This window comes from Eumetopias jubatus, unplaced genomic scaffold (genome assembly GCF_037043125.1).
Source record: "Eumetopias jubatus isolate StellerSeaLion01/CBP00866 unplaced genomic scaffold, mEumJub1_p1.0 scaffold_13, whole genome shotgun sequence".
Taxonomy (NCBI): domain Eukaryota; kingdom Metazoa; phylum Chordata; class Mammalia; order Carnivora; family Otariidae; genus Eumetopias; species Eumetopias jubatus.
Genome location: NW_028274819.1, coordinates 11,298,172 through 11,325,736, shown reverse-complemented (window position 1 = coordinate 11,325,736; position 27,565 = coordinate 11,298,172). Strand labels below are relative to the sequence as shown.

General features: G+C 37.2%; 1 protein-coding gene across 6 annotated transcripts; it reads right to left on the bottom strand.

The window, feature by feature from the left end:
- Positions 1–482: 482 nt before the first annotated feature.
- Positions 483–23,381, bottom strand: LOC114220399 (high affinity immunoglobulin epsilon receptor subunit beta-like). 6 transcript variants are annotated; one of them, XR_015766604.1, is made up of 9 exons: positions 23,294–23,381; positions 20,162–20,318; positions 19,534–19,665; positions 18,740–18,796; positions 17,978–18,121; positions 16,802–16,903; positions 10,966–11,053; positions 5,592–6,459; positions 3,459–4,899 (listed from the first exon to the last, which is right to left on the bottom strand). XR_015766604.1 is itself a non-coding variant. In XM_088017552.1 (8 exons), the coding sequence occupies exons 2-8, from the start codon at positions 20,288–20,290 to the stop codon at positions 6,317–6,319; spliced, it is 795 nt and encodes a 264-aa protein (XP_087873678.1). In that variant the 5' UTR covers position 20,291; positions 23,294–23,381; the 3' UTR covers positions 3,458–6,316. The 6 variants fall into 6 exon arrangements, 5 of the variants coding, with proteins under 5 accessions (XP_087873680.1, XP_087873678.1, XP_027974049.2 ...); XM_088017552.1 differs by having other exon boundaries at positions 3,458–6,459; positions 20,162–20,291; XM_028118248.2 differs by having other exon boundaries at positions 3,459–6,459.
- Between the last annotated feature and the right edge of the window lie 4,184 nt (positions 23,382–27,565).

The following is a 27,565-nucleotide window of genomic DNA, read 5'->3' as shown; positions in this document are numbered from 1 at the left end:
AAATGTTTGTATTTACACAGTGGAATATGGTAAAATAATGAAAATGAATGAATAAAAGCCACACATTATGATAGTGAGTGGAAAATGCTCATTGAAGAAGATGAAGTAAACATGATATATTTTTAAAACACAATAAAAAACTAATGATGTATGGTGATTAACATAACATAATAAACAAATAAAAACAAAACAAAACAAAAAAATCACAATCTTAATATATTAGTGAACTCGGTTAAGGACAACTCTACTTTTGTCTGCCCATAGGCTAACAGAATGCCCTCCCTTTCACAGACTTTCAAAACCAGGGAAAAATGTAAAGAGCAGAGCAGTGAAAAATCAATGTGGGAAAAATATGATTTTTATTTAATGTTATATTTTGTAGAAAGGTGGGATCAGTAAAAAAAAAAAAACTCTTTTGATCTGATTTCTATCTCTTGATCTTCTGAAACAATTGGTTCTCTTATTTAAAAAAAATTAAGTAATTAGCAAGCCATAAAATAAATGGAATATCCTCCCTGATTTACAAACTGACTGATGGGACCCAGGACTGTGGGTAAATATTTGAAAACAAGTCTTGGAAGACAGGGCAGAACATTACATGTTACATCTCAAGCAAAATCATAATCATAATCATAATCAATGAAGGTAGTGGTTGAAGAGTTCTCCAGTGTAATCAAGAGGAAAAGGCTAACAAAAGGGTTGGTTAATAACTTTTTTTTTTAAAGTAGGCTCCATGCCCAGCGTGGAGCCCAGTACAGGGCTTGAACTCACAACCCCGAGATCAAGACCTGAGCTGAGATCAAGAGTAGGACACTTAACCTCCTGAGCCACCCAGGCGCCCCAGTAAATTTTTTTAGTATAGCCAGTTGTAGTGGTTAGTGATTTTTTTGTCCTGATGTTTGTTAACAAAATGTTAACTTGTGGAAATTCAAATTTATTCTTAGCTGCTGTTTGGCCTTCGGGATAAAAGTCAGAATCACTTGTCCTCATGTGACTGATGTTTTGATAGGAAAACCCTTAAATATGGTACTTAAGAAAATAGCCTGGGAGTGCAATCAAGATTTAAAAGCAGGTTTCTGTTAGTTGGTCCTTGGCTTCATTATCTCATGCGAGCACTAGTTTATTCACTGAAATTTCCTTGCAGCTGCCCTGTGGTAGGCAGGGTAGGATGACCCACAGGAAGTAATGGTGACAACACAGCTGAAGGTGATTGTCCTACTACTCTTCAGATCAGATCAGACTCTTCGGTGGAAGTGGTTTTAAGGAATGATGGTCAAGAGGAGCTCTCACCTCCCATTTGGTGCAGTTCTAGAGGGATGTGAAGGTAGGAAGAGTTCATTTTCTATTCTCAGCTTCTTGGAAGAATTCTGGGTTGAGTTATTAATGGGTGATATGTAGGAACACGGGTCAAAAGTGTCTAGTAAAGGCTGAGGTGAGAATGAAATTTGGGACAAGTTAGACTGCTTTTGAAGGACAGGTTCTCATCTATGTGGGAGTGAATGTTCAGGCTGGGGAACTGTGCCCCCTTCAACAATTATTTCAAAGGGAAAAATATTAACTAACCTCCAGAATAAATGGAATCTGAACTGGAGAAATTGAAGGAAAGGAAAGGGAAGAAGTGGCTGGCTAAAGATGAGATAAAGTCCTCCTTTCCTGGTAAATGGTTCTGTTGTGTATATTCATGTGCAGAAACACACCTTGACTTCACCCCTGACCTGATGTGAGAGGGAGACTATGAAACTTGATCATGTAAGGAAATTTTTCTGGTCCATCCTTTATTCCCTGTCTTATGACAGAAATATTACTCTTTCACGGTGTCTGGGTGACTCAGTCAGTTAAGCATCTGACTCTTGATCTCAGCTCAGGTCTTGATCTCAGGGTAGGAAGTTCAAGCCCTGTGTTGGGCTCCATGCTGGGCATGGAGTGTACTTAAAAAAAAAAAAAAGAAAAAGAAATATTACTCTTTTTTGAGACACATAAGACACATGTCATATACTAACATGTTTTGACATTGCCCCATATCTGTGGGTCTTAAAAATGCACAAAAATTATCTGAGCCCCTTTGTAACCTAAGGTCACAAGCTTAGGTTTTATCTTCAGGATGTTTTGCTTAGACCTGGATCCTGATCACTTAACAGATGGCTGTCAAAGCTCTGTCCTTGTTGTTTTTCCCGGACAGAGGTAATGATGTTATTGTTTGAGTCTATTTGTAATTATCTGTGTTCATGTGGGCAAATATGCAGGAATGACCACCGTTTTTTTCCTTTAGGACTAAAGAATAAGACAGAAACTAGGAAATATAGACAAACCAGACTCATTATAGGTCACTTTAGAACCTAGGTGCATCAGTGATTTATTGCCACAGTAATGGTGCCTAACAAATAACCCCCTGAAACTTAATGGCTTAAAGCAATAAACATGCATCTTGCTGATAAGTCTGCACATGGGTGTTCGTGGTTCTCCTGAAATTCCCTGGGATCACTCACATGAGGGTCGATAATTGCTATCTGGTTAGGGATAGCTGAGATGAATGCTATGACTTTTCTCATTTCCGTATCTTTTATCCTCAAGCAAGGTGGCCCAGCTATGTTTTCTCAGCCATGACATGAGCTCAAGAGCCTGTGCTTTTAAAACATTTGCTGATATCCCATGGCCAAATGATATCTCATTGGCCAAAGTGAGTCACAAGGCTGAAATCAAAATTAAGGGGGGAAGGAAATATATTCCACCTTTTAATGGGGGCAGTGGCAGTCATGTGGCACTGGTATGAATGCAGGGAGGGGTAAAGAATAAAAGCTGTCATGCAGCAAATCTATTTGCAAGGGTAATATACAACAATTAAAGAGAACTCTGAAAACCATTTTGAGTTGGCCTGGCACATCAGAGCTTTTAATAAATCATCACTATGCTTGTGGTGTAGGGCAACATTAGCAAAGGCCAATTTACTAGAGAAATTGAATTCTCATTTGGTTCAAACACAGAAATGCTGACTGACATTGAAGAGGTGATAGAATTGCTTTAAAACTAAGTTTTCTTACATGGAAAGTGAAGGTTCTCATTTTATGTAGTTTCTGTTCACATGCACTTATAAAATCATTATATAAATTAAAAACTTATTTTCTTTTACTGTATTGTAGGTTTCCAGTTGACAGGAATTGTGCATGTTTTGTTCATTGGTATATTCCTAGCAACAAAACTTATAACAGGGTCTGGCACATAGTAGACATTTAATCAATATTTGTTGACTGAATGAATGAATGGATATTACCCATATCCATAATATAATAACCAATGAATGATATTATAACAATGGCACTTACAGGACTTGCTATAATGATTTGTTCATTTTCCATCAGTTTTTTTTCCTAGAAGATGTAAATGTAAGCATTCTGCATGCATATTTATCATATTAAATTTTAACAATAATACAATAAAAATAATAATGATGCTATCTATTATTTAGACTATACCAGGCACTCAGTTCCAAGTTTTACATGTACAGATCTGTTGAAATAATATAGATGTATAACAAGCAACAAGAGGCGAGTACCACAAGCACATCCTTTTATAATTTTATTATTTATTTATTAGAAGTTTATTTATTTCTTTATTTGAGAGAGAGAGAGAGAGAGAGAATGGGGAGAGGGGCAGAGGGAGAGAATCTCAAGCAGATTCTGCATTAAGCGTGGAGCCTGACGCCAAGCTCCATCTCATGACCTGAGCTGAAACCAGGACTTGGATGCTCAATGGTCTGAGCCATCCAGCACCTCCCCAACTTTTTATAATTTTAAAAACTAGGGCATGGAGATGGTAAAAGAGTCCTGCCCAAGTTTACACAGTGTGTGACTGGAATCATAACTCAGGCAATTTAATTTACCATCATACCAAACTGCCTCATTAATACCATTCTTCCAAAGGCCATTTTTCATGTCTACAAGAAAGGGGTTGAAGAATGAATCTGTTCTCTGTAAAATATTTACATTTATAGCACTTAAAGACTGTGTTAATACATCAGAAGGAAAAACTGCATGGTTTGGCCCGAATCCTCTACAGAAGAACATCATCCAAGTAGACCAAACAGACAACCTGAAGACCTTCCTGACAGGGCAGCCCCAAATACTGGCAGTGAGTGAGCTTGACCTTCAAACATAGTATTTGGGGAGATAGCCATTTCCAGAGAGGAGAACAGTTGTCCTTTGTGGCTCCTGAGGTATGATTAACTGTGTCATAAACTGACCTCCATAAACCTTACAGTGGCAGGAAACAGATTTTTTAAAAAATCAGAGGTGCTGTAATCTGAAAGGAAAATGCATTTCTCTAGTGAGAGGGGAAAAAGAAAGTTATCATAAAACCTTTCTAAATAGCCTTGAACTTGAGAAAAGGCCATGGATTCCCAGGGGTTTCATGCTGGGGGCCCTTCTAAACTCAGGAGATGGGAAATGGCTCTGTGTAAAGACCACAAAATCATCTTCCTAGAAACCTGCGGGCTTCATACTCTGAGCATCCTCTTTTTTCACTCCCCAGGTGGCTCAGATCCTGATTGGTCCGATGAAAGTATGCCTATTTGTTATAGGTCTGTGTTTTTGTTCTTCTGACTTTTCCTTTTGGTGTTATCCCCTAACCATGGTCTCAGGATCTCCTATAGGGAGATCCTTATTTGTGAGTATGTGGAATATTTCAACTTCCTCAGTGGTAGAATTCTGCGAATATTTCTTCCAGCATTCCCTTTCAAAAACCAATGCCTTGATCTGGGATTTTACTTCTTAGAGCAAAAGATGTGACCTAAATTCTTTGGGGTTCTGATGATCTCTGGTTTGGGGAAGTACAGGTGCAGGCTCACCAGGCTGAGTGGATTCTTCCATTTTTAGTTCTTTGTATCGGGAGCTGTGTCTATTGCTGCTGGAAGAAACATGACATTAAACCTGATAAGTGTTTCCCTTGGCCCAAAGCAACAAGCAGAATCGGAAGGGCTCTATCTCAAGACAAAGGAAATAATCTCCAATTCTCCGAATCATCTGGGCTCTATGGGGGTCATGGCGAAATCTTCCACGAGGAAACTGAGGTTTGACTTAATTTTTTCACCCCTATTGTCTGACACTCCATCCCTGGGATTAATTTATGAATACAGAATCCAACGGTTCAGCCCATGCTCCTCTTTCTTTCTTAAACTTAGGAAAATTATTTGAGAATGTGTCTTCAACCCTTCAAAATGAGTGAATGTTTTTGTGTTTTCCAAAGGGAAGAAGAGCATGAGACAGAGGGACATAGAGGACACTGATCATTCTCTTCCAGATCAAAGGCAGCCTGGGAATGAACATGCTCAGTGCTGTGGCTGGGGGACTAGGGATAATCCTGTTAACAGTAGTGCTGACTATGGTACATGGATCAGAAAAAAGGTGTCTCATTCTTTAAGTGTTTCTGAGCTGCTTTTATTTTCTGAAGTTATATTTGTATTATCTAAATGTATATTAGTCTGAGATGACTGTCTCTCAGTTGATCTTGGCTTATCACCACAAACAGTAAGATCTGGGATTTGATCTCATGGGGAGAATTTTCAGTCCCTTTTTGCTAGGACCTACCAGGACAGTTACCTTTTTTTTCTCACATTCTTCACTGAACACAGCGAATTTAGAAAATTGATCATGAGGATCTTTCTTCCAAGTCTTCAGGTTCGAGTTGAGATGGCAGTGGGTTGCTGTGCTGGCTCAGCAAGCTCTGTGTCATTTGTAGGTGGGGTGAGGAGAGTCAGGGCTCCAAGCCAAGATGCTCAGAGCCTCGGGGGTATATGTATGTATAAGGAAAGAACAATGACATCACTTTCGTAGACCTGGAGGTTCTCTCCTCTTTGGACGAGGAAAAAGTATAAATTCATACAGGGAGGTTATTATAAGGAAAATAACTTGATAACTTGAAATGGACAATAGAGAGAATTTCTAAGCCAAGAAAACTAAGGAAATACATCCGCTTTAATCTGAATTTCCCCGCACTTACGAAGTTCCAGAGTAGAACTCCTCTCAGCCATTTTAGGATTTTCTTTTCAATTTTTCTTTTTTGGTTTGTTATGAGAGAGAACATACCTGTTTCTATAGTGGAGAACGAGTCAGATTGGCATCAGAGAATCCAGGGCCAGGGGAAGTATCCATCTATTAATTATATTCCTTTCCTTTTTCTTCGTCTCTCTCCTGGTGGAATCTGCTTCTTTTTAGAGGGTATTTGAGACTGCGATATTAGTCCTCTCCCTGCTGGAAGTCAGCATCGCTATCTCTCTTTCTGTGTTTGGGTGCAAGGTGGCCTGCTTTGTCACACAGGTGAGTGTTCAGGACCTGAGGGAGGGGTCACATTTGTCATGTGATGCTGAGTCTGTGTTCTTGTTTCTCTCATTGTGTCTTTTCTCTCTGAACCAATGAGAAGGATAAAGATGCAGAGTGAAGGAACGATTGTTGTGTATGCGACTCCTTCCTGAAATTGGAGACAGCAGAACACAGAGAGAGCTATGGCAGATGCTTCTGGGAGCCTCATGTCTTGCTGGATATTGATTTTTATCTAGTGGGGATGTAAGACCCTGAGGGAAGGGATATTTAACCCTCAGGTCCCAGGATACAGAAAAGAAGTAGGGGACCCCAGGATGAATTGAATCCCTCTAGCTGGAAGAGTATGTGAATAACAATATACATTATTCTCAATCTCCACAGGTGGTGGTTATCCAGCCAACCAATGACAAGGTGCCCCCAGTAATGGCCCCTTATGAACATGTTTATGAGGACCCGGAGTTTTAACAGAATAGTTCCTGCTTTTAGAAAAATTATTCATTGAGTATCACTAGGTCAGTAATAACCTGCCTGCTAGAAATGGTTCACATCTGTGCATGGGAACACTGTTACTGCAAAACCAAATAAAATACATTTTCCCCCCTCTATTGATGCTGCTTGTGATTTTGAATCCCATCCTCCCACATCGTCCCATAACCAATCATCTGACTGGGATGCACAGTATCATTTCTCATGATAACTTTTAATGGAACTGTACAGAAAAGTGAATAGATCATTGTAACAGCTGGCCAACTTTTTTAAAGATTTATTTTTAAGTAATCTCTACACCTAACATGGGGCTCGAACTTACAGCCCAGAGATCAAGAGTCACATGCTCTACCAATGGTGCCAGGCTGGTGCCCCCAATTTTTAAGAGAATAGAAAACGAACACATTCATGTAACCAGCACTTGCATCAATGAGTAAAAGTTATCAAAGTCTCAGAAGACTGTGAATGCCCCCTTGCATTCACTCAGATCCCCAGGGTAACTGCAATCTTGACTTTTACCACTAATATGAGTTTTATCTATCTTTGAATTTTATAAAATGGAATACTTTGATATGTATAACTGAGTATATATAGTGGATATGACTCTTTTCTTCTAGCATGTTTTCTTCATTCATGCTCTTGCCAGTAACAGTACTTATTCTTACTGCTGCAAGATATTCTATTGTAAGATTTGTAGAACAATCTATTATCTATTTAAGTATTGATGAATATTTGGGATGCTTCTACTTGGGATGAATAATGCTGTGCATGAAAATGTATCTATACACTTTGGTACATACATGTGTAAAATTCCATTGGGTATAGACATAGCAGTGGAATTGCTAGGTTATATACAAAGTGCATATAACATGCACATGCCTTCTCGTAGTGCTTGAGTGCCAGTCGTTGCACATTTTCACCTTGACATTGTATGGTTTTCACTTTAACCATTTTGATGTAGTTGTATCAGACTGTAATATTTTTAATACTATTTATTTTTATAACAGCTTTAGATTTATTTGAAAAAATTGAGAAGATAGTAAAGAGAGTTCCTATACATCCCAAATCAGTTGACATCTTACATTAGTATAGAATGAACCATATTGGTACATTATCATTAACTTAAGCATTATTATTATTAAGATTTCTTTAATTTTTAGCTAGTGCCCTTTTCCTGTTCTAAGATCCCATCCAAGACACCACATTTATTAGCTATCATGTTTCCTCAGGCTCCTCTTGGCTGTGACTATTTACAAGACTTCGTTTTTGATGACCTTGATAGTTTCGTGGAATACTGGTCAAGTGTTTTGTAGAACGTCCCTCAACTGGAGTTAGCCTGATATTTTTCTCATGATTAGACTAGTGTTTTGAGTTTTGAGGAGGAAGAACTCAGAAGTAAAATATCATTCTTATCACATCCAATCAAGGGTACATACTATCAACATGACTTACACTGTTGACGTTGACTTTAATCACCTCACTGAGTACAGTTTTTCCAGTTTTTTCCACTCTAAAGTTAACTTTTTCATGACTTTTATACTGTAGTCTTAGGAAAGATGTCACTAGACAGCCACTGTGTGCAGCCCAGACTCAAGGACTCAGGAGTTATGATCTACTGCTTTGAAAGTGCAGCAACTACATAAGTTATTAGATATTCTGCACTGGGGTTTTGTCTATTTTCTCCCACCTATTTATGCATTCAATTATTCATTTGTATAGACTCATGAATACTTATATATACTTTGGGTTATAATCAAATACTACTTTATTTTATTGCTCAAATTGTTTCTGATTTCATCACAGTGGCTCCTGCGTCCCTTCTGTGTACTCCGTCATTGTGTCTCATTTTGAGCCCTTCCCTGTTTTATGGCACTACCATATTCTCAGGCTCATCTTATGTGGTTCCTGCTCAAGTCTTGGAATCAGCCATTTCATCAGGCAGCCCTGTTTCCTTTTAGTGGAGAATGGTATTAGAAATCAAGATCTGGGCTCTAGGTGTGCTTGTTGCTATCAGGATGTCATTTCTTTCAGGTTGTCTCAGCTAACACAGCAAAGAAATATACATGTCTACTAACTCATGTGTCTTAGTTGAACTGCTATAACAAAATACTATAGACTGGGTAGTTTAAACACATTTATTTCTCACAGTACCGGAGGCTGGATGTCTGGGATCAGGGTACCAGCATGGTCAGGCTTTTTTCTGGCTTCCAGACAGCCATTTTCTGATTGTACGTTCAAATAGTAGAGAGTAAAGAGACAAATCAAGCTCTCTCGTGTCTTTTATGTAAGGTACTAATTCTATCATGACAGATCCACCCTTGTTACCTCATTCCCTCCCTAAGGCCCCATCTCCAAAAACCATCATTTTGGGGATTAGAGTTTCAACATCTGAATTTGGGATGGGGGAGGACACAGACACTCAGTCCATAGCACCATGTTTATACACCTCTATAAAAGTTTCTATCTGTAGCCATCTGTTATGGTATATGTTACATCTGGTTTTGAAAAAAAAAATCACAAGAAGTGCTAAAAAAGACAAAAGAAACCCCACAATTTGTATACGTTTTAAAAACTATTCTGTGACCCGTGGACTATTTGGAACTATTGAGAACATACTTTGTATGATTTCTATTCTTTTAAATTTGTTGAGTTGTGTTTCAACACATGAAGTAACCAACTGGTAAATATCCCATGTACATTTGAGAAAAATGTACTGTTGTTGGATGGAAAAGTCTATAACTGTCAATTAGATCAACTTGATTGATACTGCTGCTCCGGTCATCCATACCCTTACTGCTTCTCGGCCTGGTTGATATATCAGTTGCTGTCAAAGAGGTGTTGAGGTCTCCAAATATAACAGTATATTTGTCTATTTTTCCTCTTAGTTTCCTCCATATTTTTCCTCAAATATTTTGGAACCGCCATAAGTGGCCATTGAACATTTGGAATACGGTTACTGAGACCAAGAAAATAGACTTAAAAAATTTTTTATTTTAAATAATTTAAATTTAAATTGCCATATGTATCTAGTGGTTATTGTATTATAATATATTCTATATTATAAGAACAGAAATGGAATTGTTTGAGCTCATGGGACATAGTATTAATTTTCCTGGACTTTGAAAATTTTTGGTTGTATTATTCAAGAAGAATGGGGTAACATTTTGATTACTTGTCAGTGGGCCAATTAAGCAACACAAGCTTTTATATATGAGCTTATTTATGTAAAATATCATCAGAAAAGCTTAATGTACTTAGAATGATAGAGTATAATTAATTAACCTAACACTATATTAATGAAATACTCCAATCTATAGTATTTCATATAGTTAAAAGTATTTTTCCCTATATTTACTGTTTTCCTTGCTGGATATCCCAATCTAAACTGAGTAAGCACGAGCTGGACGATTTGAGAGATAAATAAACCTGATGTTTAGTCACAGAAGATACACACCCAAACACACAGAGTGTAAAAGTGATGGACCAAACTTGCAAAGTATTTTCACAATTAGTTCAGGAAACTATGTTTACTTCACTGTTTTTCATCAAACGCTAAACTTCAGAACTTTACGTCACCCTACATTTCCTGTCTCCCACACAGTGCTGAGAAAATGACTGTTTAATGGACTGTGGCAAAAAGAGACACATGCTTCTTCCAGACCAAAGTACCTAATTGCCAAAGGTCCGACTTCTAACTTTTTCTTTCCCTACCTTGGCAGAATTAAAAAAAACCAACTTTTTGAGATATCATTCTATTTGGTAGAACCCATATCAGTGTGGGTCTAAAGTGAATAGCCAACTAATAATGAACATGAAAAATAGGAAAAAAAAATGAACTTCTGATGTGTTAAGCCATCAATATTTCTAGGTTAAGTTTTGTAACAGAGCGTAAACTTAGCCTGTGATGACATCCAAACATAACAAAAAAAGTGGTGACAACCAAATTCTTAATATTATAAATGCCAGTTGCTATCGTTATAACTCTGAACCACACAGTTGTATCCTCACATATTGTATATTTGTGTATATAAATATACACATGTATATTTATGCCTCAGTGGTCCCAGTATGTGCTTCTTGCTATCACTGTGAATTCAAAATACAGAAGTGCAGCCTCCTATTTGTTTGCTAGTATCTGTGGGATAACGTGAAGGTGTTTCTTTCTTACGTTCAAGTTCTTGATAGATTGAAGTTTGAGGAAATAAATCTTGGTAAAGACCTTCAGAAGGTGTTTTCCAGCAAAACAATAAAGAAATCTGTAAAAAACAAAAAACAAACAAAAAAAAACCCACTAGGGAATAATCTGTAAATCTGTAAAATAAGCCATTAAGAATAATATAATCCAAGTCCTCAATGATTTGTCTCCAAATATATGCTATCTTACTCCAAAGATAAATTGTGTGTACTTTGGGCCCAGAGGAGCCTACTGGCTGCTCTCCAAAAAGGTAGAGGGTGAGGTCAATTTCAGTCATTACTAATACTACCCAATGATTCAACAAATGGTGTTGGGAAAACTGGACAACAACAAGCAAAAGAATGAAACTGGACCACTTTCTTACACCATAGACAAAAATAAATTTTAAATGGATTAAAGACTTAAACATGAAACCATAAAAATCCTAGAGGAGAATACAGGCAACAACCTCTTTGACATTGACCATAGCAACTTCTTTCTAGATATGTCTCCTGAGGCAAGGGAAACAAAAGCAAAAATGAACTATTGGGACCTCATCAAAATAAAAAGCTTCTGCACAGTGAAGGAAATAATGAATAAGACTAAAAGTCAACCTATGGAATGGGAGAAGATATTTGCAAGTTACATATCTGATGAAGGGTTAGTACACAAAACATAAAAAACTTATAAAACTCAACACCCCAAAACCAAATAATCCAATTAAAAATGGGCAGAAGACAGAAATAGACATTTTTCCAAAGAAGACATACAGATGGCCAGCAGACACATGAAAAGATGCTCAACATCACTGATCATCAGGGAAATGCAAATCAAAGCTACAGTGAGATATAACCTCACACCTGTCAGAATGGCTAAAATCAACAACACAGGAACAGGTGTTGGAGAGGATGTGAAGAAAAGAGAACTCTCCCCCTGTCGGTGGGAATGCAAACTGGTAAATGCATACTGGAAAATAGTATGGAGGTTCCTCAAAAAGTTAAAAATAGAACTACCCAATGATTCAGCAATTACACTACTAGGTATTTACTGAAAGGATACAAAAATACTAATTCAGAGGGACGCCTGGGTGGCTCAGTTGGTTAAGCGACTGCCTTCAGCTCAGGTCATGGTCCTGGAGTCCCTGGATCGAGTCCCACATCGAGCTCACTGCTCAGCAGGGAATCTACTTCTCCCTCTGACCCTCCTCTCTCTCATGTGCGCTCTCTCTCACTCATTCTCTCTCAAATAAATAAAATCTTAAAAAAAAATACTAATTCAAAGGGATACATGCACCTCAAATGGTTATAGCAACATTATCTACAATAGCCAAATTATGGAAACAGCCCCAACTGACCATCACCTGATGAATGGATTAAGAAGATGTGGTGTATATATACAATGGAATATTATTCAGCCATCAAAAAGAATGGTATCTTGCCATTCACAACAATATGGCTGGAGCTAGAGAGTATTATGTTAGGTGAAATAAGTCAGTGAGAGAAAGACAAAGATCATAAGATTTCACTCATATGTAGAATTTAAGTAACAAAACAAATGAGCAGAGGAAAAAAAAGAGAGAGAGAGGCAAACTAAGAAACAGACTCTTAACTATAGATGGTTACCGGAGGGGAGGTGGGTGAGGGATGGGTGAAATAGGCAATGGGGATTAAGGAGCGCACTTGTCGTGATGAGCACTGGGTGTTGTATGGAAGTGATAAATCACATATTGTACACCTGAAGGTAATTATTTTTAAAATTTTATTTACATTTTATTTACAAACCCTTGTGTTGAGGGCTGACCTTCAGTAGATCACAGCAAAGGAGCCGCTCTGCTATGTAGAAAACCCCCACCCAGAAGCTGGTTGTCTAAGAATGGTTTAGCACCAGGTTCCCCATGAAGGTGCATTGTGCTATGGGCAAGGGGGTGGCCCCCTTTCTGGCCACAGCCATTTCCCAGGATGAGTGGATCTCCACATCACCTGAAGCTAATATTACATTGTATGTTAACTAACTGTAATTTAGATAAAAAGTTAAAAAAGAACTACCCAATGATTATTTTTTTCCAGATGTTTAGCCAGGTGAGTATCAGTCTACTTGGCTTATTACTGTTTAGTTTTTAGGAAGATAAAGGAAATATAAGCATACCCATTAAAATAATTCTTGAACAGAAATAGGGAGATATAATAGAGCTTTTGCCTTCTTTTATCATTTTGGTATGAAGACTGTCAGCCCAGCTAATATTGGGACATTTGTATATATGGTGCATTGCTGATGGGCTGGAAAATAATGAGCTGATAATAGAATGCAAGTTTTTGAGTGTCTGAACACATTATGTGTAATTATGTATATAAAATTTTAAGTATTTTTGTATTTTGTATTTGTGATTTGATATCTGTCTCTTATAATGAATGATTATTTGATGAGAGAAAGTAATGTGAGGTTTTTAAAATAAAGGATGATTATTGTATTTTCATAGTTTTTAAAACTAACCCATGGAGCTGTTACTATCATTTCCCTTCTCTTAACAGTATAATTTGTTTTTAACCTGGAAAATGGAAATAAAATTGTGACTATATTTCCCGGCTCTCTTGCAGCTAAGTATGGGCAAAAATTTAAGTAGCCAGCAAATGTAAGAATAAATAGCATGACTGGGTGATAGACATTGGGGAGGGTATGTGCTATGGTGAGTGCTGTGAATTGTGCAAGACTGTTGAATCACAGATCTGTACCTCTGAAACAAATAATGCAATATATGTTAAGGAAAAAAAAAAGGAGAAGAAGATAGCAGGAGGGGAAGAATGAAGGGGGAAACTGGAGGGGGAGACGAACCATGAGAGATGATGGACTCTGAAAAACAAGCTGAGGGTTCTAGAGGGGAGGGGGTGGGGGGATGGGTTAGCCTGGTGATGGGTATTAAAGAGGGCACGTTCTGCATGGAGCACTGGGTGTTATGCACAAACAATGAATCATGGAACACTACATCAAAAACTAATGATGTAATGTATGGTGATTAACATAACAATAAAAAATTTAAAGAAAAAATAAGTTAAAAAAAGAATAAATAGCAGGTCTCATTTTGGAGTTACACACTCAAAAAGAAGGGTATGTATTCCCATTTCCCTTTTCCTTTCTGCTGGATGTGGGATGTGGATGTGATAGTAGGAACTGGATCCAGAGGTGAAAGCCATATTTTGAGAATAAGAGACCTACCTTTCCATCCCTGTTTTTGGTGAGAGTATATTGCCATAGAAAGCAAAGCCCTGGCTTACAATAGCCAGGGAATATTTGAAATATAAAGCAATTCCAACACCACCTATACCATCAGAGAGTAGGATACCAATACTGAGAAATACCTAAGAAAAGTATACTCTCCAGTGTCTACTCTATTGATGGACATGAAAATTAGCGTACAAAGAGCCAGAGAGGAAAAGGAATAAGTTAATACCTCCCAGAGACATGAACTATGGTATAACTTAAGTATTTTATGCCATTTTGGGGGCAGGGAATCTCCATAATTCCTGCCTTCAAAAATATTGTAATTGCTATAGTGATTTCTCATTTCTCTTTTTCCATCCAGGTTGAAGTTTTATCATTATCTTTGGTCCATTCCACATATATGTAATAGTTGTGAATAGAGATGGGGCAAATAATTTGTCTTTCGGCCCGCATTGCAATGAGCTACTTCTGAATTTGTTGGAGAGAACTACAAATATACAAAGACTCCAGGGCACTAAATGGCTTGGATTATCGTCCTTTGTGAATTGGTGAGTGTATTTTAGGTGTGTGGAGGAAGGTAGATGTTTATATTTGGTGCCTATAGAGAGGAATGAGATTGAGAATGCTCATCTTCCTTTAATAATAGAAATTCTATCTACTTTAGCTAGATTTGAGCCTAACAGAATTCTGCAGCGTCCATTACAGGTCAGTGTGATCATGTGACGCTGTTGGTCTAGTGGATACATTTCACTTCAAATCCATGACCTTACAAGAATAAATATGTCTTTCCCTTCTCTGTATCTTTTCTCAGTGGATGCTGCACAAATATGAAGAACAGAGCTGAGGTGGGCAGAATATTATGGTGTTATTACTGTAATTATGTTATATCATATGACCAAAAAAGACAGTATTTGGATAAGCCTAATCTAATTATAGGAGTCTTTTAAAAACAGAGTGTTCTCTGGACGGTAGAAGAGGAAGTCAGAGAGATTGAAAGCATGAGAAATGTTTGACAAAGAGGAAGTTCTCTGTTGCTGAAATGGAGAGAACCACTTGAAAAGATCCAAGAGGGCTTCTAGGAGCTGAACGTAAGTGACTCCTGGCCAACCATCTCAGTCCCATAATCACAAGCAACCAAATTCTGCCAACAACAACAATGAACTAGCAGGCCATTCCAGAGTTTCCAGGAGTCTGGTGCCTCCAGTACATGGACTTCAGCCTTATGAGATTCTGAGTAGAGCATCCAGTCGGGTCCACCCAGACTTCTGACCTACAGAGCTGTGAGGAAGTAAGTAGGTGGTAGGTATTGTTTTAAGTTGATATGCTTGTGGCAATTTGTCAGGCAACAACAAAAAATTATCATGTGTTTTGGTACTGGAAATGGGGTAACAATACAATATTATTGCTGTAGGTATATCTAGGATCTGTAAATAAATACAGAGGATATTTGGAATTAGGCAGTGGGATGAAACAAGTTTGAGGAAAATTTTGAGGAGCAAAATTTTCAAGAACTTGGAGGAGCAACATTTTGAGGAACAGTATAGATAAAGCCTAAAATGCCTCAAACGGTTTGCTAGTGGAAATAAAGACATTGAGGATGCTGTCAGTCTGGCTCAGAAAGAAGTGAGGAACATATTACTGGAAACTGGAGAGAGGGTCTTGTGGTGCTGTGGCAGAAATCTAACAGAAGGTTCTCTGACAGTTATGGACAGTTATGTGGAAAGCATAACTAGTAAATGATAAACTTGGATAACAAACTGAGATTCCCAAAGCACTGGAGGAAAAGCCTGGCTTCTTCTGGCTTACAATAAAAGGTGGAAGAGAAGAAATTCTACTTACGTGTGACACCTTTTGCCATGCCCCTGGGTCCATTCCACCCATGGTTTTCCTTTCCTGACTGACTGCCCTGAGGAATTCAGACTTGCTTAACTAGCCCTTAGAACCATGGAATCCAATGCTTGTGATAAATGTTATATACTTGAAATGAGGGGAATTCTGATGCCATAAAACTTTCCATTTTCTGTTTGAATTAACTCAACTGACACACAGCCATGGCAGTAATTTCAACACACAAAAAGAGCCAGTTGATGAGGTTGGGGAAAGTATGCTTCTAGCTCTGTACTACCTATATTTGTTACGTGTGATAATAAAACATAAAATTCTAACTATATTTGTGTTTCTTAGTTTATTTTATTTTCAATTGTATATACCTGCAATTATATATGTCATCTCCTTCAGGTTTTTAAATTAATTATACCTTGATTTCATTATTTTTTGAATGATAGATACTTTGTATATTCATCACACTAAAGAGTGTACTTCATACAGTAAATTAATGGATGAATGGATGGATGGATGGACGGATGGACGGATGGATGTTTGAATTCATGGATATATACCCCTCAGTGAGAGTTTATGTATGGACTAGAGAATTATACACTGTGTATTCCAAGTGTGCTCAACACACAACTAGTAGCTCCCAGGTTGTCCATAGAATCACTTATAGTTTATATTTTTGTTCATTTTACCAAAGGTAAAAGAAAAAAAAGTCACTGACAGCATCATCTAACGAAATAGTTGAAATCATCCTCATTCTTCCGAGAATTGCACTTACCCAGTGAATATTCTTGTCATCCACATTATAGTTGAGCATGGAGAGAGGTAATGAAATTAAAATTTGCAGACAAGTTAGGAGAATTAGGACAATCACAAGTCCCTGTTAAAGAAAATAAAATGTCATGCATTACCTTCCACCCTGATGATAGTTTGGAAAGTTTTATTTCAGAGCCCCACATCAGGCCCTCAAAAGGGAACACATTACATTATACAAAATGGTGGCACGAGGTTGGATCTGAACCCAGAAATATATGTGCTGCTGTAGAAAAACAAGAGCTGGAGATGATAGTCAATATTCTTGAATATACTAATACAAGATGGGAAGTTAAACTTGATGACATTTCAGAATTCACAATGATTATTTCATTTTTTATTATTATTGGTAGTGGTAGTGGTGGGTTATTAGTTATACTATTATTGAAGTTATTATTAGTCTGTCAGAGATATCAGAAATGTTGCCAATGCTTACAAAGCTGACTCTTCTCAATATACAAGGCAGAAATGGCAGATCTCCCCAGTGAGATATTAAAATTTTCCAGTTTTCCATTAGTCTCAATTCTAATTAAAACCAGAAAGTTTCCTAAATTTGGAATACACTTTAGGGTGTGAAATTTTTTGTCATTTTCCTAATAAGTGAAATGTGTCTTCCAACACTCCAGTGTTCTTGGTTTCTTTTACTGGTTTCTTACTGACTTCTTTCTCCTGGGCCTCAGACCATTCGTCTCCATTACTTTCACATGGCTTTATTGCAAAAAAAGGGTCTACTCTTAGCTGGTGGCAAGTCAGAATAAGTATTCATTCTCCATGTAGCTTTAGGTAATACTTATTTTTAAATTCCTAGCAGTAATGAATATTATGATAGAAAATAATTTAAAAATAATAAAGGATAAAGTAAAAATTACCCCAATCTTTGACTCAGATTTTAGTATCATTCTATTTCTTCACCAGTTTTTCTTGAAAAATAAAATTTAGCTCACAGAATTTGGGGCTCTGTGCTATTGTAAAGAAATAGTTTTTTCTATTTCTAAATGTGACACCTGTAGAGATGCTTTTGGAAGGAATCTGCAAGCAAGAATTTTTGTCATGTTCCTGAAATATACCAATGATCATGTCTCATCTTCATCGTGCTCAGATAACATTCAGTCTTCCCAGAATTCAGGAGGATAATACTTACATTTGCAATTAATTTGATGTCTAAACAGAAAGTTTCCTTCTTGCAATCATAGCAGCCGTTTTTTGTTAAATTGTATGACAGAATACAGATCCCAATAATCGAGACCAAGGTGCTGAGAATGTTAGCACCTAGATTCCCTTTCAGCTGAAAAAAAAAGGAAATAACTAGCTTATAAGTTAAGGACCAGGGGTTTCTAGACCCTATAAACTGGGAGAAGAATTCTGACTTAACTTAGCCATGGCATCTACAGGCATTCATCATCCCTGGATTAAATTCAGTTCAATGGCAAATCACAATTGGGAGAAGAAACGTTGGAGAGGATTGATCTTTCTTAAAGACATACCATGGATAGGATAAAAACATTACGGACATTTTAGCATCTCTAGTTTCTAACCCTGTATTAGGTCCTCCCTCCACCAAAAATAAAAGTCTGCCTTGCTCAAGCCTAAGCCAGGCTTTTATCTTTATTAACATTGCCCTACCCGATACCATAAAAAGGCTTCAATAGCTAGATAAATCTTTACTCATTCTTCTTATGGTGACAAGATATGGGGATCAGAATTTCTAAAATCCCAGGAGATCCAGCTTGTTTGTGTTTAGCTATAGGATGATCACATGATTCATTGGGCCAAATGGACAGTTAATGATGAAATATACTATAAAATGATGAATCCCCTGGGTGACTGGCCTTCACATGGGAAAGTCAAGAGTGTTATAAGTTCTGACAAATGGAAATGACAAATGGAAAACTTGTTAGCTTACCAGTGATGTTGTTTGCTTCTTGGCAGATGCAACAGTCAGAATTCCAGAAATGATAAACTGTTTATAAGATAAGAAAGGTGTCTGCAGAGTAGCAGCTTCTTCCAAACTCACCCTCCCACCCCATTGCCAGATGCATATCTCTCTTCCTATCTAGTGCCCCGCACCTCCCAGGCACCCCTTCAGAACTCAGAGGAAAGCAAATCATGAAAGTGTGTGCACTGCACAATTAAAGTACCATAATTATACTTTTATTCTTATGAATAGTAAAATTCTTTTCGCTAATAAATAAGAGAAGTGGACATAAAAACCACAGCGGAAAACTACTTATTCAATGTGGAGAAAATAAAATAAGTAGAGTAAATATAATTCAAAGACACACTTTGGGGTGCAGTAAAGGGAAAAATGTGAGCTCAGATTACATGGCATTTTTCTCAATGTATTTGGCCAAGAAGTGTGATGACTTAAGAAGAGCAACACTTCCCTATCCCCAGCATCTTCTCCGATCCAAATATTATTACATTTCAGAGACACTTCTTCCATGTGTCAAACCCAGGATTTTCTCCTTGAGCAAAACAGCAAGATTATACTGAATAGTATCATACTACACAGCAATGAATAGAGCTTAAGGAAAGTGTTACATTAGAATATATATTAAAGTTCAGGTTGGAAATTCAATTTTAACTAAGTATCGTTGCAAGTATTCTAGAATTGGCAAGATGCCATACAAGTTGTGTGTTGAGCTGATGAATGAATAAATGATTGAATAATTATAATTTTAGATGTGAGATACTCACAAACAATGCCCCCCAGAAGGAGAAGCCTGTGTAAATTGAGAAGAAAATGATTCTGTACATTTCAAAATCAGGAGTAAGAAATCCAATTATCCCATATAAGAAGCATTTCACACCAATCATAATCTGAGCCACCTGGATAAGAGACAAAACAAACCAAATTACAAACCATCAAAATTAACAACAACAAAAAAATACATGTTTTAAAGACAAAGGTGAGCATTTTTCAGGAGAGAGAATCACCTGGTCCAAACATCCTGGTCATCCATAGGATTGACCCCCTTGAATACTATTAGAAGATCTGCTAAGAAGAGTCAGATCCTGGAGAGTGCTTTTTTTTCCAGAGGCCAGCCCATATAGGTCAACGTTGCTTTAATAAGATACAGTCACAATGAGGCTCACCCAAGAGCCTCATTTGCAGTCTCCTCTTAATGCACCCCTCCCATGCCCATATAAATATGGTCCCTTGCTTTTAATCAAAGTGTCTTTCTTCCGCTCCACAGAATGATTGACACAGGTCATAACCTGGTGCCTCTATGCCAACCACTTCATCAGCCAAAATAATCCTTCACCCTCATATGCCCCAGTTTCTCCTGGTTCAAAACTCTTTATTAGTGGCTTACTTACTTACCCCCAGTGCTTCTAGATTCCCCTTCAGGAATTTCTGCAGCTTGTCTAGTAGATGTTTCAGGGTACTAGATGTTTCTATCTTTCCCAATGGGGTACTTTGGTTTTGGTTTGGAGGAATGTCCGCAGGCATCCTATCAGAATTCAAAGTTTTGTTCATTCTGTAATAGATGGTCGTCTGTTAGTAGCATCAGATATGCACCATCATATGCCAAATATTGTTAATCTTATTGTAAGGGAAGTAGATACTGGGCTTCTTTTATCTGAGGTCTTTATCATATATGAAGAGAAGTCACTGGCCAAGTGATGTTCATGTGTCCATGCTGCTGACTCTGATATCACTGGTGTGATAAACAACAGTGTAAATTAAGGAGAGAGATGAGAGAGGTTGAGGAATATCAAATCCTACATAACTATAAGATATCCTCCCAGGTTAAGGAATGCTATAAATCTCAAGCCTGGTTTTGTGTTTTTGTGTTTTTGTTTTAAGTTGCATGTGGCCACAGACTTGTAAAAAAGTACCCACCATGGGAGTTGTGATATATTTATTTAGCCTTATCCATGGTCAAGTGAAAATAACCTGGGATTTAAAGGCAAATAGAGGGACACCTGGTTGCTCAGTTGGTTGGGTGTCTGCCTTCGGCTCAGGTCATGATCCCAGGGTCCTGGGATGGAGTAGAGCTCCTTGCTCAGCAAGGAGCCTGCTTCTCCCTCTGCCTGCTGCCCCCTTCCCCCCCCCGCCCGTTTGTGCTCACTCTTTCTCTCTTACACAAGCAAATAAAATCTTTAAAAAAAAAATAAAGACAAATAGATCTGAATTAAAGACATTTCCCTTTAATTTAATTAAATGTATCACATAATTTATCATCCAATCCAAGATAGTTTTGAGGATGAAAGAGAATAGGAGTAGTATCCATAATTATTCTACGGAAATAAGAGAGACCTGGGAATACACTATATAAAAGCCACCTTACCTTTAATTTCTGTGTGACAATGAATGCTATATTTAGTTGAAGCCCCAGGTTTGTCAACATAAAATACAATCATGCTTATGTTTCATATGTGTGACACTGGAAATGATGCATCCAATTTTCCTAGTATCATCAGATATGTAAAAATGTAGCATAAATTCTCAATTATCTTCTTAAGAAGTTAGGATATGCTTTGGCACTTGTTGTCAAAAACAATAATGGATTTCCATAGTAGAGCAAACCCCAGAATGGCCACCCTTGAAAACTAACTCATTTTTAACCTTTTTCCCCTGCAAAATGTTAGCTTCTTATTTCTTTATCATCTTCTACTATATCAATTTTATGAATATTTACTAACATTAAATTAAGTTTGGAAAATAGGGGCAGACTTTATTCCTTATTGCACTGGTATTTATGAATTCTATCACTCTCCCTATTATGTTTTAACTTAGTTTTGATTACACTTCACACAATTTCTTCTTATGTTTTCTCCTCCCATTATGCTAATTATATGGAATTAGACCCTTCATATAACTGCTTATGTATAAAATTCCTGGGTCAAAGTGGAAACATAGTTTCTGACTCTTGAGATCCATGCCAGATTTCTTAAAAAAAAAAAAAAAAAAGGTAGCAGTGTACTCTGGTCCCAGTAATGTTTGCATGTGTAAATTTCTTTGCAGTTCTAATGAAAAGATTAAGATATCATGATATGGAACTCTTATGGGACACTTAAGATTAATCCTAAGTATTCAATTTTTCTATTCCCAATAGTTGCTTTCAATGAAGGAGTTGAAACAAGGAATTTATCTTATGTGATCACACTGGAGTGCTAACAAGAACATTTCTTTTTCTTTAGTGGATGAGTCTTTTCCATGAATATTTCATAAATAAAGAGTATCTCATCAATCAGTTATTATATCTTTTTAAAATGTGACCTTTATATCCAAAGATGGTAAATAACTTGCTTAAACTCACAGACATATTTACAAATGTGGGACCAAAGAGTCATAGGTCTGCTAAGTAAGAATCTGCTCTTTAGATAAAGCCTGGCTCAGACTAACACATCCCTTATTTAGCCTCCTGAAGCCCACACATAACAGGTTTGAGTGTTTGAGGGAACCAGAGCTTTCAGTATAACTTTGTTGGGGGGAAAATAAACTGTTGACTCCAAAAAGTATCTCCTATCATGCCTTACTGCAAATGTCATTATTTACTCATCCATTCACTCAACAAATATGTATTTTAGGTTCAAAATATTGACCATAATATTTACCGGGCACATTTTTACTCACTAAAATTCACTTTAATAATTGTTATTACAGATATGTTATTATATACTGTAATAGTCTGTCAAATCTTAAGCCTGTAGTGCAGCCTTTGACTACTCCTTTAAGCTACCATTCAACTGTTCAATATTTTGAGTAGGATTTTCACATTTACAGTCATCAACTTTCTAACAAATGCTGCTATTTCACCTCTGTTGCCTATTTAGAGAAGGACAGTACAGTATTTCTTGGTTACTCCACAGTACAAAAATTAGCCTTGTTTACCACATTGTCCTCACCTTAAATATTAACTTCAAAGCCCCATGACCCTTTATAAGTTAATACAGCTTGAAACCCACCTAATAATCTTCCTTAAATCTCTATGAGATTAGTTATAAAACTCAAGTGATTCTCACTAAGAATACTATTGTGAACTTAGCTAGCTCACCCTGCCCATTCTTGACATTCTGAATTGCACTTGCACGTTATAAACAAAAAGTTTCAATGTCACAATTCTAACCAAATTATTCCCCTGTTATCTTAAATTGGCTCTGCTAGAAAATAGGGCTGGAGACTAACTTCCTTCTTAATGCTAAGTCTTACTATCTATCCACTGATGCAGAAAGTGTACTTGCATAATCAGAAAGTAGGAACAAAAACAAGATCAAATGTGTCTAAGTCACTGCAACTTTCTATGTTATCTAAAAAAAAAAAAAATTCCTGAAATATTTGACATTGAGTATCTACCGATGGAAAGAAAGGAAGAACTGTCTCTGCCTTGAGCCCACATTCTGTCCAGTCTCTGTCTGTCAGGTTCTACAACTGTGCCTCTCAGAACATAGACAAAAGTACTTTCTGGTGCTCTGGATAATGGAAAAAAAAAAAAAAAGGTCTACTTACCTAGGTTTGTTCCACTGCAGGAACAGGGAGGTGGATGCAGGAATGTAGGAGTCTGTGTCTTCTTAAGCTTATGTCTCTTCTGTGACTATCAAAGACTGTACCAATATGTGGGGGAGGGAAATCTATGTTTTGACCTCTGTGTTTCCTCATTTGTTGTTATTTCCACACCTAGAACTCCAGATAAGCAGTTCTGGTGTATTCAGACAAAGTTGATATACATCATGTTTTGTTGCACAAAATTAGAAGCATTATAACCATAATCCTCAATACCAACTGATGGTTTCATTTCCACACATTCTTTTTTCATTTCTTTCCACTAATCTGACAAAGACTGTATTTATTCTTTTAACTTACTAAATAAAATTATTTCCTTTGGAGCAATTTCTAGGAAATTCATATTTTCAACCAACTTCTCTTGGTCTTTGCTTTAGCATCTTATTAACTATACCTTCACTAAAATAAAATAAACATAAACAAAACAAAAATAAATATATTTCCAATGATATTTAAATTTCAGGAATATCTATCTGTCTATCTATCTATCTACCTAGCATCTATCTATCTCAATGATCAGGCTCAAATATACCGAGCAAAGTATTAACATATAACTGTATTAAGATGACATTACAATAAAAATCAACAAAATGGATTAAACTTTGTTCAGAACAACCAAGGAAAAAAGAGAAAAGACAAAAGTTATCAATATAAGGAATAAAAGAAGGGATATCACTGCAGAATGCAGAGATGTTAAAAGGAAAATGAAGAAATACTGTGAACAAATTTTTGAAATAAATTTAACATCTGGAAGGAAATAAAGTTACTTGAAAGACACAAATTATCAACATTGACTCAAGAATAGATGTTCTCCATAGTTTAATACCTTTTAAAGAAATTGAATGTATAGACAAAACCAGCTCCATCTGGTTAGCCATACCACTGGCTAATTCCACCAAATATTTAAGGAAAAAAATAATTAAACATAATCCCTTCTATTTTATGAGGTCAGCATTACTCCAATACCAAAACAAGACAAAGATATCATAAGAACTACATAGCAATAACTTTCTTTTTTTTATTGTGTTATGTTAGTCACCACACAGTACATCATTAGTTTTTGATGTAGTGTTCCATGATTCATTGTTTGCATATAACACCCAGTGTTCCATGCAGTACGTGCCCTCCCTAGGACCCATCACCAGGCTAACCCATCACCCACCCCCATCCCCTCTGAAACCTTCAGTTTGTTTCCTGGAGTCCATAGTCTCTCATGGTTCATGTCCCCCTCCAATTCCACCCCCTTCATTTTTCCCTTCCTTCTCCTAGTGTCCTCCCTGCTATTCCTCATGTTCCACAAATAAGTGAAACCACATGATAATTGACTTTCTCTGCTTAACTTATCTCACTTAATATAATCTCCTCCAGTTCCATCCATGTTGATGCAAAAGTTGGCCATTCATTCTTTCTGATGGCTGAGTAATATTCCATTGTCTATATGGACCACATCTTCTTTATCCATTCATCTGTTGAAAAGTATCTCAGCTGCTTCCACAGGCTGACTATTGTGGACATTGTTGCTATGAACATTGGGGTGCATGTAGCCCTTCTTTTCACTACATCTGTATCTTTGGGGTAAATGCCCAGTAGTGCAATTGCTGGGTCATAGGGTAGCCTATTTTTAAATATTTGAGGAACTTCCACACTCTTTTCCAAAGTGGCTGTACCAACTTGCATTCCCGCCAACAGTGTAAGAGGGTTCCCCTTTCTCCACAACCTCTCCAACACTTGTTGTTTCTTGCCTTGTCAACTTTTACCATTCTAACTTGTGTAAGGTTAGCAATAACTTTCAAGATAGATGTAAAAATCCTCAACAAAATGTTATCAAATCAAATCTAAAAGTATATCAAAGGATAACACACCACAACCAATGGGGTTTATTTCAAGAAAGGAACACTGGTTTAACAACAACAACAACAAAATCAATGTAAACAACTCATCATATTGACAGATTAAATACAAAAGCTCATATGATCTTCTCAATATACAGAAAATGTATTTGACAAAACTTATTTATTCATGATAAAGAAAAAACTCAAAAAACTAGGAATAGATGGGAATTCCTATTATCTGAAAAAAGCCATATACAAAAACGTACAGTTACAACATACTCAGTAGTGACCTACTGAATGTACTCCCCTGTCCCCCCAATACTAGTATATCTGCCCTTCACACGCCTGTTCAACATCTACCGGAAGTCATAGCCAATGTAATATGGCAAGAAAAGAAAGAAAACATCTACAGTTTGGAAATTAAGAAATATAAACATCCCGATCGAAGACATAATTGTATATGTAGAAAATCCCAAAGAATCTTTTTAAAAATCCAGTATAGGAGAGTAGAGTATAGTAGACTTTGCTTTCTGGGAAAAAAAACATTAAAATAAGAGATGAAGTTTAATTTGTTAGGCCACAACTGGATGTTTTTTCTATATTTTTATTGTTCCCATAGACCAGAGTCTAGTGTCTAAGACAGTGCTAAGTGCCAATTAATATATTGTACTTGACAACATGCTATCAAACTGTGACAACAGTTAAGTCAGAATCATACAGAGGATTGCGTTTCTGATCCCATTGCAGGTGGTACAGGCATTAAGCCATCTGCTAGTACCTTCTTAAATTTTGGTTAGACATATACTAAGAGAGGCCATCTGTGTCTTTTGACTACAGATTACAAACTGATAGTGTTCCAGGTCTTTCAAAAAAGTCAAAATGTGATGATGACTGCTCCCTTTTCAAGTAGTGTGTGGGTTATTTCAGGCTGCATCAGGATCCATGAAGCAAAGGAGACTAAGGACCTGCAGGGGATCGATCACTGAAAAAGCAGAACCTGCTTTCAGAACCTGGGTGCAGAAAGTGTGTGTATTTTCCTTTTTTTTTTTTTTTTAGATTGTATTCATTTATTTGAGAGAATGAGAGAGAGCAAAAGAGAGAAAACATCAGTGGGGGGGGTTGTAGGTGGGGGAAGAGGGAGAAGCAGGCTCCCTGCTGAGCAGGGAGGTGGATGCAGGGCTCCATCCCAGGATCCTGGGATCATGACCTGATCCAAAGGGAGATGCTTAGCCGACTGAGCCACCCAGGCACCCCTGTATTTTCCTATTTTAAAACATCAGTCACACTTTACTCATTGGATTGGTTTTATAGGACCCTCAGATTAAAAGACCACAACTGACTTCATGATGTCAAATCTTCATGGTACAGATAACACTACAATGGAAAAATAAAAAGAAATGATGACTACTTCAAGGTGAAAGGATAAGAGCAGGGTTTATTTTAATTCATTTATTTCATGGAAATTTGTACTCTTTAGGGGAAGTGTCAGTAACAGCATGATCTACACAGCTGGCCTATTGTACAACTCCCAGAATAGGGTTAGCATTATAGTCTGAAGTGAATGGCTTCTCAGAAACTGTGTAGGTGAGCATTTCTGGAACATACCTTCCAAGGCCAGACCAGAGTCCCAAATACCTAAACCTTTCTGGTATGTTCCATTTTTTTTTTTCATATTACAAAGGGTGTGAGATGATGCCAGTGCTGATGCTGATGAGTCATATGCTTCACTTATCATTTCCAAATGTAATCATAATTGGGGATAGAGTAGGAGACCATAGCAGAGTCAACATCAGCAAATCTGTAACTTTTTCTCCCCTTGAGACCACTGAAGAGTCTGTTTACTGTCTGATTATTGATTTACTCTCAATAATACAATTTGAGTAAATCCAGGAATAGTTCAAAAGTTGATACATCAAACAATTAAGTGGGTTGGAAAGCCACCTCATCATAGTCATGATTAAGAGTGGCTATGGGAAATCCATGCTCATTGGAGGATAAGTTGACAACCACCTGTGGAGGAAGAAAACACAGTAGATGATATTTCATGATATCATATGATATTTCACTTGTGGCCCTGGTTCTCTTAATGCACAGACCCTCTTTGGGGCCACTCTTCTCTTTCTGACATGAACACCTACATCCATCCAAGCAACCTTCCGCTAGTGCCCAGTCCAATCTTATGCGTGTGGCTGCTAGTGGCAAAATGGAATGTGAGGGGCTCCTAACATGACAGAGGGTCTTGGATATTTTGTATGCTTTGAATGGTTCAGTGAAACTCAAAGAGGTAAATGTAAAAGTGGCAAAGAATATCCCAGAACACATTCTAAGTCCTCTGGGTCACAGACACTCACTGAGGTCATATCACAGCAGACAGCACTGCATCCAA